The 15,368-nt window shown below is 39.4% G+C and overlaps 1 protein-coding gene across 3 annotated transcripts in view; it reads right to left on the reverse strand.

Moving 5' to 3' along the window:
* KDM5B (lysine demethylase 5B) overlaps positions 1-15,368 on the reverse strand; it is an 84,994-nt gene that overhangs the window by 34,186 nt on the left and 35,440 nt on the right. For all 3 annotated transcript variants that reach the window (XM_047704578.1, XM_047704576.1, XM_047704579.1), the window contains exons 6-12: positions 13,786-13,882; positions 12,460-12,569; positions 9,497-9,655; positions 8,919-9,038; positions 7,298-7,456; positions 4,667-4,848; positions 3,271-3,433 (exon numbers count right to left, since the gene is read on the reverse strand). In XM_047704578.1, the coding sequence (XP_047560534.1) occupies positions 3,271-3,433; positions 4,667-4,848; positions 7,298-7,456; positions 8,919-9,038; positions 9,497-9,655; positions 12,460-12,569; positions 13,786-13,882 (990 nt within the window). The remainder of the gene's footprint in view (positions 1-3,270; positions 3,434-4,666; positions 4,849-7,297; positions 7,457-8,918; positions 9,039-9,496; positions 9,656-12,459; positions 12,570-13,785; positions 13,883-15,368) is intronic.

Genomic DNA, 15,368 nt, shown 5'->3' on the forward strand with positions numbered 1-15,368 from the left:
ACAGGTCTCAGGTAAGGGAAATAAGTAAAAATACACTACTGAGACTACGGAAAGCTAAAAAGCTGTTGAACAGCAAAGGAAACCATCAATAAAAATGAAAAGGCAAGCTACTCAGTGGAAGAAGACATTTGCAAATGATGCATCCAATAAGGGGTTAATATCCAGGATAGATAAAGAACTCCTACAACTTCACACCAAATAATAATAACAATAATACAATTAAAAAATAGACCTGCATATACATTTTGCCAAAGAAGATATCCAGACGGCCGACAGGTACATGAAAAGAGGCTCAACATCACCAATCATCAGGAAAATGCAAATCAAAACCACAGTGAGAGATCATTTCACATCTATTAGGATGGCTAATATCAAAAAGACAAAGAAATAACAAGTCTTGGCAAGGATGTGGAGAAAAGGGAGCCTTTGGAATGGAAATTGGTGCAGCCACCGTGGAAATATGCGAACCCCTGTGTTCAATACGGCATTATTTATAATGGCCAAGATACGGAAGCAACGTTAAGTATCCATCGATAGATGAATGAATAATGATGTGGTAAAATTTAGAATGGGAATATCACTCGACCATAATCCTGCCATTCACAACAACATGGATGGTCTCAGAGAATATTATGCTAAGTGAAATAAGTCAGAGAAAGAAAATTACAATGATGTCATTTTTATGTGGAATCTAAAAGACAAAAATAAAACCAGAAACAGACTCAGAGACACAGAACAAACTGGTGGTTGCCAGAGGGTAGGGGGGGTGGGGGCATAGGCAGAAGGGGATTAAGAGGTACAAACTTCCGGTTATAAAAAAATAATAAAAATAAATAAGTCGCAAGGATGAAAGTACAGCATAGGGAATATAATCAATAATAACTTTGTATGATGACAGATGGTAACTACACTTACTGTGGTGAGCATTTTGCCATGTATAGAACTGTCAGAACACTATGATGTACAACTGAAACTAATGATGTATCAACTAAACTTCAATTAAGTTTTTTTCTTTTTTTAAAGGTTTTGTTTATTTGACAGAAAGACCTCGCAAGAGAGAACACAAGCAGGGGAAGCAGGAGAGGGAGAGGCAGGCTCCCTGCCAAGCAGGGAGCCCAATGCGGGGCTCGATCCCAGGACCCTGGGATCATGACCTGAGCCGAAGGCAGACGCTTAATGACTGAGCCACCCTGGCACCCCCTTCAATAAAGTTTTAATTTAAAAAACCTATATTGCTCTAGGCACACAAACCCTCAGACTGAACTTACGAAATAAGAAAATTAAATAGCTTTTCAATGTATCTCTCTCCATCAGTGGTTGTACAAAATGTAGTTCCTGGACTGAATGGGGAACTTGTTGAAAATGTAAATTCTTGAGCACCACCCAGACCAGCAGAACAAGAAATTGGGGGTGAGGATCAGCCATGTGTATTTTTTTTTTTTTAAAGCTAAGGCGTATATATATTTTTTAAACATTTTATTTATTTATTTGACAGAGATCACAAGTAGGCAGAGACAGGGTTGGAAAAGCAGGCTCCCCGCTGAGCAGAGAGCCCGCTGCAGGGCTTGATCCCAGGACCCTGAGATCATGACCTGAGCCAAAGGCAGAGGCTTGACCCACTGAGCCACCCAGGCGCCCCTAGCCATGTGTACTGTAACCTGCCATTCAGGGTTCAAATATAGTTAGCAGTTTGAAGACCACTACCCACCACATGAACACAATCCCTCTTACTGCTAGTACTTCCTTCCCTCCACCCCAAATCTGCCAAAAATATTCCTTCTCAGAGATCCAAGTTTTAATTCAAATGGTCATTTTGGGTCCTTTCTAATTCTCCATAGAGTTAATGGGTCAGCCTCCTCGACGCCACCATCAAACCACACCACAATGCCATTATCTGTGTAAACACTATCTGCCTTTTCTGACAGGTTATGATTCCAGGGTCCTGGTATCCAGCCCCGCATCGGGCTGAGTCCCCAAATGCACAGGTTCACTCATCCATCTCTGTGGTCCAGAATCAAGTCTCAAGGGTTCTTCAACTTAATAACTGAGAACCATGGCCAGAGGTCCCATTTAGGGCAAGTTACTTATAACAAACCAGAAAGATCAATCAATATGAGGGGGGAAAAAAAATCAATGTGCAAAATACCAATGAGGAGACCGGCATTTTACTGGTCATTATTTTCTAAGCTATTGTCCATGAATAATTTATAATCCCTCAAAGAAAAATCCTTTCCATCTGCCCCCATTTACTAGCCTGTGAACCCCCAAAGCATGAAATTTAGGTCACAGCAGCATTAGGAATTCACTTAGCACAGTAAATATATCATTTACATATGACTTAGCAAACTAAGATGGACCCCCTCAATTTCATACATTTCAATCTGGCCTCCCAAGATATCTTCAGAGCATTCTCCAGCAGGAAATCAGTATACAAGTAAGTGTCACTTTGTATATCAACTGCAGAGACAGTATCACCAACAGTACCTTTCAGTCTAGAAGAGACTCCCCTTAAATCCAAGCCCAGGAGCTTAAAATTAATTTTTTCTTCAGGGGCACCTGGGTGCATCAGTCTCAGGGTCATGGGATGGAGCCCCCCATGTTGGGGCTCCCCACTCATCAGGAGTCTGTTTCTCCCTCTCCCACTGCCCTTTCCCCCCAACTTGTGCATGTGCTCTCTCTCAAAGAAATAAAATCTTAAAAATTAAATAACCAAGCAAGCAAGCGTAATTAGGGGTGGAGGTTTAATATCTACTGAGCATGTAAATTATTTCAGTTTATCATTCAGAATTAAGTTCATGTAGATTCCATAAATTATTTTTTTAGGTATGGACAGAGTATGAAGGATTCTAACACTAGAGTTTAGATCTAATTGTAACAGAACCCAGACATTTTCACAGTAATTTATACAGACAAGTAACATTAAGGTTTTTGTTTTGTTGCATTGAAAGACAGAAGTTCTAAGGAAAAATTATAGTTTAGAAACCCTAAAATAGACACTGAATAAAAAAGAAAGCATCATACTTATTATTTGCAAAATATGGCAGCTAGCAAGCTAGTTATTAGCAGCAACAAATTAGTTTTTATGGTGTCTGAGGATCCAGTCCTACTGGCTTATTGCAATATAGTATCAAATTCACCAAACAGCTATTTTTTCTATCCAGTTATCGTATGGAACACACATAACTAAATCAACTTCATAAAAAAACTGAGTAACAGGGAAGAGAAGTGGTGGATTAAGCCTAAGTACAGGAGAATTGATGCAGAACATACAGGCACTTCGTGAGTCATCAGGGTATTGGGGTTCATGATGGTCACAAGCTGATGGAGAAGATCTGGCTGGGACACAAAGAGCTCTGGAGCTAGTTTCTTCATTACATTTTCTAGCTGCTCAGCAGCATACCCCGGGACTCCATACCAGGTTTTTGGCTCACCCCTGGAAACAGATTGTAAAAATAAATCAATCTCAAGAAATATATAAACATCAAATTTCATTAGAAAAAAATCAGTCTGCAACACTAACACAAACAAAATGGTTAACAAGTCATGTTTCTCAGACCCTGCTTTGTAAGATTATTCCACAAAGGAAATGTTCAAACTGAGTGTCATTAGAAATGCGATCTGAACATATGTGATGCATTTTCCCCCTTCACATACAGAGTTTAAATGAGAGACTTTCCATCTGAGGCTCCCCTCCTCCCTCCCATTTTTATCTGACTCTTTAGAAAATGTAAATATCTAGAATTTCTAAAAATACGAGGCATCATATGTTAGCTACAGGATATGTGGTTACCACAGTCTCTTATAGCAACTGACAAGGGATGGCAACTCTCCATCTTCCTTTTCCCTTGTCCATTCTGACAGGCGAGGGTAAATCAAACACTAGTAAGGCAATTAGCATTTCCAAAGAGCTCTTATTCTTCAAAGCACTTTAAACTGTCAACCAATTAATCTGTAACATCCCTGTGAGGTATGGTAAATATAATCTTCATTTTACAGCTGGGAGCAATTGCCTAGGGAGGCAGAACTGATGCTCCACATATATTTCCCAACTCTCTCTTTCTTGTGGTACATCCTCAAATTCCTCGTGTGGGGATTTAAGTGAGTTACAGAGCTTCAGATATTTCTGTACTTAGAAAAGCAAAGGAAACGGAGGGGGTAAAAACAGATGTGAAAGAAGACACAAAAAGTAAAAAAAGTCTGAGTATCTGCACCCCGCCTCCACGCACTTGTGCACTGATGAAGTCCATTCTACCGTGTGTAATGATGCCAAAACTCAGCGCAACAAAACAGGCCCAAGGAGCTGGAGGGCACTTTGGGACCTATATTCCACTACCCAAAGGGTATGGTATCTGGGCTGTCCCTGCCACAGAATGGGATTTCTCCATAGGAAAAGTAATGTTCGGTGCTTTTTAATCTTTCCATGAGCAAAGGCTTCTTTCACTAACAGCTGTTTATCCCCTCCCCGGAAACATGTTATACTTGAAAAATAGTATATATGCAATTTCAGGGAATTGATTGGATTTCCTAGGATCATTAAGAACCACTGCCTTATTAAGACGCCTGGATTCAACAGTAGTGAAAAAAACAGTTCGTTACTCTTCAGACACATTTAAAAAGTTTCCAGCCCAGCTCGCATACGATTCATAGGTTATGTGGATCTTCTTACCAGTGCAGGTAGTTGATTGAATAGCTCCAGTGGTCTTCAATATGCCAACAGAATGAAGAAAAGCACATTCCTACATACAACCAAGGAAGTTTCATGCCACATATATCAGCAGTAATGTGAGCAAGGACAGACTGTTCCATCACTGGCATATTGTTCAAATTCCAGCCACTATCAAGGTACTCCTAAAAAGGAAACAAAAAAGGTATAAAGGATTAGCTATGCATGCTAACATTTTAGATTCTCAATGTTTCAAAAAGCTGGCTGAAAATAGTCTCCCTCAAAATAAAAGGGTAAGGGTTGGAGAAAAGGAGGGGAGACCACTATGCTAACTTCTTAGATGCCCACTTCTGCTCGGTTTTGAGCTTAACATAAATAGATTCACATATTATATACTTTTGTATCTGTACAGCCTCCCCCTTGTGTTGTCTACAGAGGAAATAAGATAGCAATGAGTCTGTTTATATCAAGTCCAAAAATAGGCAAACTAACCTATGGTGTTGTATCTCAGGATAGTGATTGTCCGGAGGGTGGGAGAAGTGGTTTTCCTGAGACAGGGAAGGTAGCGAAAGAGGGAGGACAAAAGGGGAACTTCTGGGGTAAGGTCTGGTAATAACTGGTAATGTCTTAATTCCTGTTCTAGTGCTGGTTACATGCATGTACTCAATTTGTGAAAATTCAGTGTGCATATTATTATGTACTTTTTTCTGTGTATATGTTACATTTGAAAAAGATTTTTAAAAATCTGACTTCTGGGCGCCTGGGTGGCTCAGTGGGTCAAGCCTCTGCCTTCAGCTCCGGTAATGATCCCGGGGTCCTGGGATCGAGCCTGCATCAGGCTCTCTGCTCAGCAGGGGATTTGCTTCCCTCCCTCTCTCTTTCTGTCTGCCTCTCTGCCTACTTGTGATCTCTGTCAAATAAATAAAATCTTTAAAAATCTGACTTCCTACTAGAATAGGAATAGAAACCCTCCTAGACGTTTGCTATTGTGCAAAATAATAGACTCATAAACACTAAAGTTCAAAGATAAATTGAGGTCTGGTCCCAATCCCTCAAATTTTCCTCAGAAGGTAGTATCATAGTTATAGACTGAAAGCAAAGGGAGCTTAAGTAATCTTCCCATATCATCACAATGTAGTTGAATAGCTGGGACTAGAATCCTTCTATGGGCTCTTTCTACTTTTCTTGAAATCATTAAAAATCTAGTAATCAGAGTGCCCGGGTGGCTCAGTGGGTTAAGCCTCTGCCTTCGGCTCAGGTCATGATCTTAGGGTCTTGGGATTGAGTCCCGAATCGGGCTCTCTGCTCAGGAGGGAGCCTGCTTCCCCCTCTCTCTCTGTGTGTGCCTCTCTGCCTACTTGTGATCTCTCTTTGTGTGTCAAATAAATAAATAAAATCTTTAAAAAAAAAAAAAAAATCAGGGCACCTGGGTGTCTCAGTGGGTTAAAGCCTCTGCCTTCGGCTCAAGTCGTGATCCCAGGGTCCTGGGATCGAGCTCCCCATTGGGCTGTCTGCTCAGCGGGGAGCCTGGTTCCCCCTCTCTCTCTGCCTGCCTCTCTGCCTACTTGTGATTTCTGACTGTCAAATAAATAAATGAAATCTTTTTTTTTTTTTTAAAGATTTTATTTATTTATTTGACAGAGAGAGATCACAAGTAGACGGAGAGGCAGGCAGAGAGAGAGAGGGAAGCAGGCTTCCCGCCGAGCAGAGAGCCCGATGTGGGACTCGATCCCAGGACCCTGAGATCATGACCCGAGCCGAAGGCAGCGGCTTAACCCACTGAGCCACCCAGGCGCCCTAAATAAATGAAATCTTAAAAAAAAAAAAAAAAAAATCTAGGGGCGCCTGGGTGGCTCAGTGGGTTAAAGCCTTTGCCTTTGGCTCAGGTCATGGTCTCAGGGTCCTGGGATCAAGCCCCACATCGGGCTCTCTGCTTGGCGGGGAGCCTGCTTCCCTCTCTCTCTCTCTGCCTGCCTCTCTGCCTACTTGTGATCTCTCTCTGTGTCAAATAAATAAATAAAATCTTAAAAAAAAAAAAAAAAAAAAAAAGCCTCTGCCTTGGGCTCAGGTCATGATCCTGGCATCAAGCCCAGCATCCAGCTTTCTGCTCAGCGAGGAGCCTGCTTCCTCCTCTCTGCCTGCCTCTGCCTACTTGTGATCTCTCTCTGTCAAATAAATAAATAGAATCTTAAAAAAAAAAAAAAAAATCTAGTAATCAGGGGTGCCTGGGTGGCTCATTTCCGTTAAGTGTCTGGCACTTGGTTTTGGCTCAGGTCATGATCTCAGGGTCCTGGGATCCTGACAAGAGCCCTGTCAGGCCTCCCCGCTCAGCGGGGGAGTCTGCTTAATTTTCTCCCTCTGCCTCTCTCCCTGCTCGCACTTGCTCACTCTCTCTCAAATAAATAAATAATTTTTAAAAAAAATCTGGTAATCAAAAATGTACTGAAAGTGATCATAAACTATTTCAAGCAAACCAAACAGAATTTTAATTAATAATTCAAGTTCCAACTACATGCATGTTTGCACTAAGGCAATTAATCCTGTATTAAGCACTTTAGATAAGGATATGCGGAACTATTAGGTTTAAATGCAGGTCTCTGCTTGAACTAGAAGTGCCTCCAGGTGAGAGCCTACCTCCTCCTCAGGCGATAGTTTGATTTTTCCATCTCGGACAGGGAAGCCACTGCCAAATTCCTTAGAGGCAATATCGGCTCCATATTCTACTGTGACATCCTCTTCAATAGTGCTTACCAGTCGCCAAAATTCTTTCTCAACTAGTTCTGTGGGAACCATCTGGAAACAAAACAATGAGGAAGACAAAAAACTGAATTTTCAGACACTCACAAACTACCCATGACCAATCTGAAGAGATTAGCTAAGTGACAGGAGTCACAGCACAACACACCCAGGAAAATCATACCCATAATATTCCACAATTGATCCCAAGCGGTTTAGACACAGACATTATTTTCTAAAAGCAATTTTGTAACCAAAAAAGTAAGTACTGATTAAGAATTCATGTTCCTCTATCACTGACCTGGCCACTATACTAAAAGGAAGTCAAGGAAAGCAAAATTCTGAATCAAAAATGGAGATGTTTTTGTGTGTGAGAAATGTAACCTATAACTTGGTAGACCATTATACACTAGTAATAGCTGTGTTTGAATGACACTTCATCCTTCAAGATGTGTTCAAACACACTACCTGAGTCCATCATTTCACTCCTTGCCCTTGACCTGGCTGAGAGTAAGGCAGACAACCATGATGAAAAAGACAGAGTGCAAAATATGAACAGAAAGAACAATTCCTTTGCAGCAGCCTGCAGCGGTACAAAGAGCCACCAGACGGCGTGTCCAGGATCTGTTGTTAATCTGATGCAAATCTAGAGAAAGGTAACTTAAATGCCTTAAATTTGCGCACCACCAAGACTGGCTAAGCAAACATACCGGGACATCATACAATGTATGAGGCGTCAAAAGAACTGAAACTCAAATGGAGTATAATTTGAATTTATAAGCCCTTCAAGTAAGCAAACATTTTAAGTAACTAACAGCTTATGCTAGTGCTATCAGGGAAAAACAAGTTCACACACACATTGCTGGGTTCCCATAAATGATACAGCCATTAAAGTGGGGAGGGCAGGAATGGATAAATATTCTTATCTGACCTCAGTAAGAACCCCAAGAAAATAATCCAACTAGAGAGATCTAGATGTGTGAAGTGTCTGCTACAGCACTTTGTTGGTAAGTGAGAAAAACACAGCTCAAGTGTCCAGCATTAGGGCAGAAAACCATTTAATTCTGCTGCACTCACTTGACAGAATGTTAAATGCTGAATAAAAGATGCTTATGCTTCTAAGAGCATAAATGAACTCATCCTAAAGTTTACAATACTAACTTACAACACAACAATATATAAATGTGTTCCCAATGCATAGGATGATGACTGGCACATAAGAGTCATTCAATAAATTGTGAAATTTTCTTTAAGTTACATTTGTTGAACTGAAAGGATTCCTGATAATTGCCTTTATTAACATCCTGTTATTGCTACTGTATGATGTGTGTGGAAAAGACCACCTGTAGAGAAATCAAGTGAAAAATCAGAATGCATTTTAACATTTTAATTTTTAATATCATTTTTAATTTTAACACCATCAGACAAGTTAAAAATAAATGCCTAGTGAAATTGTCTTGATACACTTTTTTCTAACAGTTATTAAAATTCCAAATCAAAGCAGTATATATGTACATACATGGACTGGCATGTTGAAATAATCAGATTTGAATGCATCTGCCATTTCCCCAAAAGTACGGAGGGTATAGTCCCTGGCTGCTTGTTCAAAGCCAAATGCTTCTTGTGGCTTACTACACTCCTGCCAAAAATAAAAAAGGTAAAAAAGAATATTTTTATTAATATACACATAGTTATATTTTATTTATATATTTGTTAAAAACAGATCAGTAAAATTACTTATGTAGTGTTTAAAATATAAAAAAAGTCTGGATGGATATACAACAAAATAACTTGTCTATCAACTGCGAAATCATACTCTCTTTTAAGTCATTTGGTCTAAGAATTTTTGCAAAGAACATGCAATGCTTTTTTAAATGAAAAAAAAAATTTAAGTGTAGTTAGAAAATTTTTTCTGCCTCTTCGCACGTTGCATAGATGTGGGACTCACTGCCAAGACCTCCTTCCTAGTCAGGTCCAGCCCACTCTTTACCATGAGGCTCACTGTTACCAACTGCTAAATCTAAAACCCAAAAGCAAACAAACAAAAAAATACTGTGAAGGAAATTTTCTAATACTATCTCTGCTATTAATTCTTACCTGAGCCAAACACTTAGGACACCTCCAGTCTCCCTTGGGAACATCATGGAGAGGGGGGATCAAGCAAAAGGTGTGGTAACTGTCGTCACACCCGTCACACAAAAGCAGCCGGTCTTCATCATTGCCACTGCCACATAAGAGGCAGACATATAGATCCACCTGCAGCAGTGCAAACAGGTACAAAACAAAAGAGCATGAGCTACATTTGATTTTGTGAAATTCTAAGAACAAAATGGATAGAGGCGTAATCTAGTATTCCCGTCCTTCAAATGAAAATGATTCACCTCCCACGAGAGGTATTTTAAATAAAAATGCTTCACCTTTTTTATAAGAGATACTTTATAATGCTTAATGCATTCCCAACACTAAAATCTAATGTCAGAACTTTTTCAGCTACGTGTGTGTGTGTGTGTGTGTGTGTGTTTCTAAAGATTTCTCTGGGGCACCCAGGTGGCTCATTCATTTAGGCCTCTGCCTACATCTCAAGTCATGATCCCAGGGTTCTGGGATCAAGCCCTTCATCGGGCTGGGCTTCCTGCTCAGTAGGGAGCCTGCTTCTCCCTCTCCCTGCTGCTCCCCCTGCGTGTGCTATCAAATAAATAAGTAAAATCTTAAAAAATAAATAAATAAAATAAAGATTTTTTTATGTAGGGCACCTGGGTGGCTCAGTCAGTTAAGCGTCCAACTCTTGATTTTAGCTCAGATCATGTTCTCAGATCTCATGCCCCTCTCCCTTTTTTTGGAAAAAAAAAAAAAAAAATAAAAATAAAATAAAAATAGATGTATTTATTTGAGAGAGAGTATACATGGGAAAGGCAGAGTGAGAGAAGAGAAAATCCCCAGCAGACTCTGGCTGAGCAGGGAGCCAGAAGTGGGGATCCATCCCACAGCCCATGAGATCAAAATCAAGAGTCTGACACTCAACCGACGATGCTGCCCAGGTACCCCTCAGCTGTGTGTTTTAAAGTTTATTACTAGGATATCTAGCTTCCAGTGGCTTAGAGAAAGCTAATCTTCTAGAAGAACAACATGTTCAGTAATAAATTATCAGCTTAACCAAAAACAGAATTTTAGAGAAAAAATTTCCATTTTGCCATGCTTAAAAGAAAAGAAAAATGTTTAAGTTCATTAACCACATTAAGTTACTTTATATTGGGGTACCCAGGTGGCTCAGTGGGTTAAGCCTCTGCCTTCGCGCCAAGTCACGATTTCAGGGTCATGGGATCTAGCCCTTTATGGGGCTCTCTGCTCAGCAGGAAGCCTGCTTCCCACCCCGCCTCTGCCTGCCTCTCTGCCTACTTGTGATCTGTCAAATAAAAAAATAAAATTAAAATTAAATAAATAAATAAATAGGGTACCTGGGTGGCTCAATGGGTTAAAGCCTTTGCCTTCAGCTCAGGTCATGATTTTAGGGTCCTGGGATCGAGCCCCACATCAGGCTCTCTGCTCAGTAGAGAGCCTGCTTCCCCACCCTGCCCCCTCTGCTTGCCTCTCTGCCTACTTGTGATCTCTGTTAAATAAAATAAATAAATAAATCTTTAAAAAATAAATAAAAATAAAAGTTAAAAAAATGAATAAAATAAACCACTTTATATTCTAATTAAGGATTCATGGTTAAGAAGTTCCCCCAAGGGGCGCCTGGGTGGCTCAGTGGGTTAAGCCTCTGCCTTCGGCTCAGGTCATGATCCCAGGGTCCTGGGATCAAGCCGCGCATCAGGCTCTCTGCTCAGTGGGGAGCCTGCTTCCTCCTCTCTCTCTGCCTGCCTCTCTGCCTACTTGTGATCTCTATCTGTCAAATAAATAAATAAAATCTTAAAAAAAAAAAAAAAAAGAAGTTCCCCAAACACAGTGATAAAAATACATAGTTATTATCTGTTAATGGACTGAGCCCCAAAATTCGTATCTTGATGTATTTTTTGTTTTCATATCTTGATGTTTTAACCCCCAGTACCTCAGAATGTGACTATATTTGGAACAGGGTCTTCAAAGAGGTTAAGATAAAATGAATTCATAATGAGTGGGCTCTAATTCAATATGACTAGTATTCAAGAAGAAATTAGGGCATAAACAGGTACAGAGGAAAGCCACATGAAGACAGGGAGGAGACAACCATCTACAAGCCAAAGAGAGGGGCCTCAGGAAAAAAACCAACCCTCTAGACAACTTGATCTTAGATTTCCAGCCTCCAGAACCATGAGAAAATAAATTATTGTTTAGGCCAGTTTGTGATACTTTGCTACGGCAGCCCCTAAAAACTAATACATCACCCAGTAATACAGAAAGCTAAGAATTCAACTAATCAGGGAATCTTCTCGGTCTTTCTGTTGTAGCAAATAAAAACCTGGATTCTGATCATTTTCTGATTGTATTTTTTTTTCTTTTAGTGGTAGGGTGGGAATGATATTTATGAATAGAAGAACACGTAATTAGAATAATTTCAAATTCCAAGATAAAAAGCACTGTTGTCAAGCTATTCACTGAGCTCTCAGAAGGGGCAGAGAAGAAGAAAAGCAACCAGATCCTCTGTAAAGTCCTCAAGCTTTAAGTTTCCATTTGAGTAAGTGGCTACCTAGTCCTTTAATTCTTATTGGGTGCTCAAGTCCTATTCCCTCAACCCCTTTCCTTTACTCTTCCTACCCTGTTGTAAAGTTGGAAAACGTGAACCTGATTTCTGATCTAGCTCTCAGATCATCTGGATGTGATCTAGTGACTTAGGAACATTCCATATATAATCCAGCTCACATTATTTGTCTTTAAACTGCATGTACTCCAGAAAAATGGCTGTGAATGCCCCCTCCCTCCCCCATATGTTACTATTATCTTCATAACGCATTTGTGTGTTTCTTCGATTAAAAACGGATACTATAAATGGACATGAAAAGTTCTTTTAATTGTCACACTCTAAACTAGCAGTCCTAAGTAAGGCACAAAAGTGGTTAAAGTGTTTAAACATGTCAACTCACAGCATTGGTGGCTTTTTTAGATCGGCTCTTGGGTTTTTCCTTCTCGCTTTCTACAATGTATTCTTTCTTCTCAATGGTTTCTTGCTTGACGATACCTTTCATTTCTTTCTCTGTAAGAGGCAATCCGAGTTAGAGCTTCATGTACTACACTTGACTCACCTTGTTCCCTCACCTTTCCCTCCCCCAAGCACACGCAGGACACAAACACAATTTCCTTGTTTCTTTTCAATGCAGGAGCAGCACCCAGTGTTACTATGTTCAAGGGCTAGGTGCTGATAACTTGTGATAAAATGAAAACTCTCACACCATTTAAATGTGGTAATAAATATGGATATGGGTACTTCTGGAGATGTTGCTCAGGTCTGTAGGCTTTTAATAACATAAGAGCTGAAGATACAGTCTTCTTAACATGTACCAACATATATTATACTGACATATATACTTAGCATGACATATATTGATGAAAGCAGGTTCCTCCTGACCTTAACTGTACCTCCTACACATTACAGAGTATCCCTCCATAACCTATGACTACTTACTACCCCAATATCCTGGTTCCAAAGACTGACAATTTCAGCTATAAAAGTTAACTATCAATTAATGAACTATCCTATCATAGGTAGGTGCTGTGCTAAATGCTATCCGTAGATTACCTTTTGCAACAAATCCATTTCAAAGACAAGAAAACGGACATTAAAAGAAATCAAGAAATATCTACAGTCATACAACTTGTTAGTGGTTAGGCCAGGATTCAGATTCAGATCTGTATTTTTAAAAATCCATCTACTTTCCACTACAATGTGCAGCCTTTCCACTAAATTCACCAATCACTAAGCAGCAGCAATTTTACTAACTTCTTCATTTGTATGTGCCTGCCCATACAGGGTTGAGGACTTCTCTTTTAGAGTCCTGAACTTACCTCTCAGTGAGTAACATCAAGCAACAGCCAGCTACGCAATTATCAACTAAAATTCAGATTTAAAAACCATGTCTGCCTGCCATGCCTGAAATAAACTTATCAGCTATCCAGTCAAAGGCACCTATGCTACGCATAAATCACTTTTTTCAACGAATGCCATTTAACCTAATTCCAAAGTAGCAATTAGTGACAGCTGAGAAACTCAGTCATATTTCTAATATGCAGATCTGTTTACTTCTACCGGTCACTATGAGAACTGGGACATTAACGTATTAAGATTTTATTTCAAGACCCAACCCACTGACTAGTATTCAACAGTTGTTGTAATGTTTTCTTAAAAAATGAATACTTATTTTTACTAATTTACTTTTTACTCTCCTTTCCTACTCTTGGATAAACTTTCTTACCATTTTCACATTTTGGAGTTGGACAGCCCATTCGTCGTCTCAGGTTATGAGTTCTGGCTTCTGCTGTCTCTTCTGGTTCTATTTTAATATTCATGGCCTTTAAAAAAGTTGTCATATACATAAATATTTCCTTTTAAAAAATAAATCTTCTAAAATCCAACTGAAATCTCCAGGTGACTATAATCTTATAAACAGACATTCAAAACATGCTTCTCTCTCCCCACAGAGGTGTGATGTACCCTTAAAATTACTATTATTTAAGGAAAGGAAAAATCTAGTAAGTTAGAAGAGTATCTACACTTTGACAGGTCAGAAAAAAATATGGAAAGAAAAAAATAGAGAAGAATCAAAGGATCAGGAACAAATTCGGGGGAGTATCATTACCCCACTGGGATCAGCTCTGATTTTCCGCCTAGAAGCTTCCCAGTTCTTATCTACTCACCTTATGTTTGATTCAGTCATCACTAAGCCAAATCCTTACTAGTTATATAAGTATCATATAATTTCATTAGCCTTGAAAAGTTTGCTGGCTTCTTCCAAAGTTGGCTCGCATTTACAGAAAACTCGGCTTCCGTAATAATTTTCTATTAATTCTTCTGTTAAAGCGTTAACACAAGCTACTCTTCTAACATCACTAAAGTATTAAGGATTCCCCTATCATTAAGTCAGTCTAAATTTCCAATGTTTCCCAAAGTGGTGATACTTACTAATAAAGCAAAACAACTTTTGTGAAGTTTGCAATACTACACTTGATCATTTTTGCCCATGTTCATTCGTATGTACTCAGGGTGTCCACTGCTGACCAAATCCCTCCCAGGGTGCTATTATCACCCTCTGCATCTCTCATCAAGGCAAACCTAGGCACCCACAGCACTAGGGCATGTCTTCTACATTTAATGATCAAGACGTGCTCAAACAAGAATATTTTAGATTAATGAAATATAAGCAGGTTTATGGGCTTCAAATTACCATATTTTCCTATTCTGAGGCAATCTTAATTCAGAAAAATGGAGTTACTAAATTTTTTCCTATCTCCAACTTACCTAAGTTAAAAATAATCCCCTTATTTATATCCATTTCTTCAGGAAACAAAATAGGTATTTTCTTTTTCCCTTTTTTTTTTCCATCTTGACCAATAATTACTAATAACCGACTGATTTAAATACCTGATTAATGCAACAAGGCTTCCCAGTTCTAAGATGTTCCTAATACATTATCACTGATTCCTAACATTTACATGTCCAATTAAGGTAGGCAAAACCCCCAAACCTTCACACCTCTGTACAGAAATAAGGTAACCAGCAAAATATACCTTTCATAGCAGAAAAATCTTGACGCAAACTGGCTTTCTTATCCATTCATTCCTCCTGATCATCCCTCATGTTCTTTCATCTTATATATTCAAAGCCTCCACCCCCATGCTGCCTAATTATTTCCTGTATTAGCATAAGTGTCTCCCATAGATTCCATACTCCTTTTCAGGAAGCCTGAGAAAAACAGTTTCCACTATCCTCTAACCTCTCTGGTTCAAGAAAAAAGGCAAGTTTCCAGTTCTCTATTCCCTAGCCTCAAACCTCAATAAA

This window comes from Lutra lutra, chromosome 15, assembly GCF_902655055.1.
Source record: "Lutra lutra chromosome 15, mLutLut1.2, whole genome shotgun sequence".
NCBI lineage: Eukaryota > Metazoa > Chordata > Mammalia > Carnivora > Mustelidae > Lutra > Lutra lutra.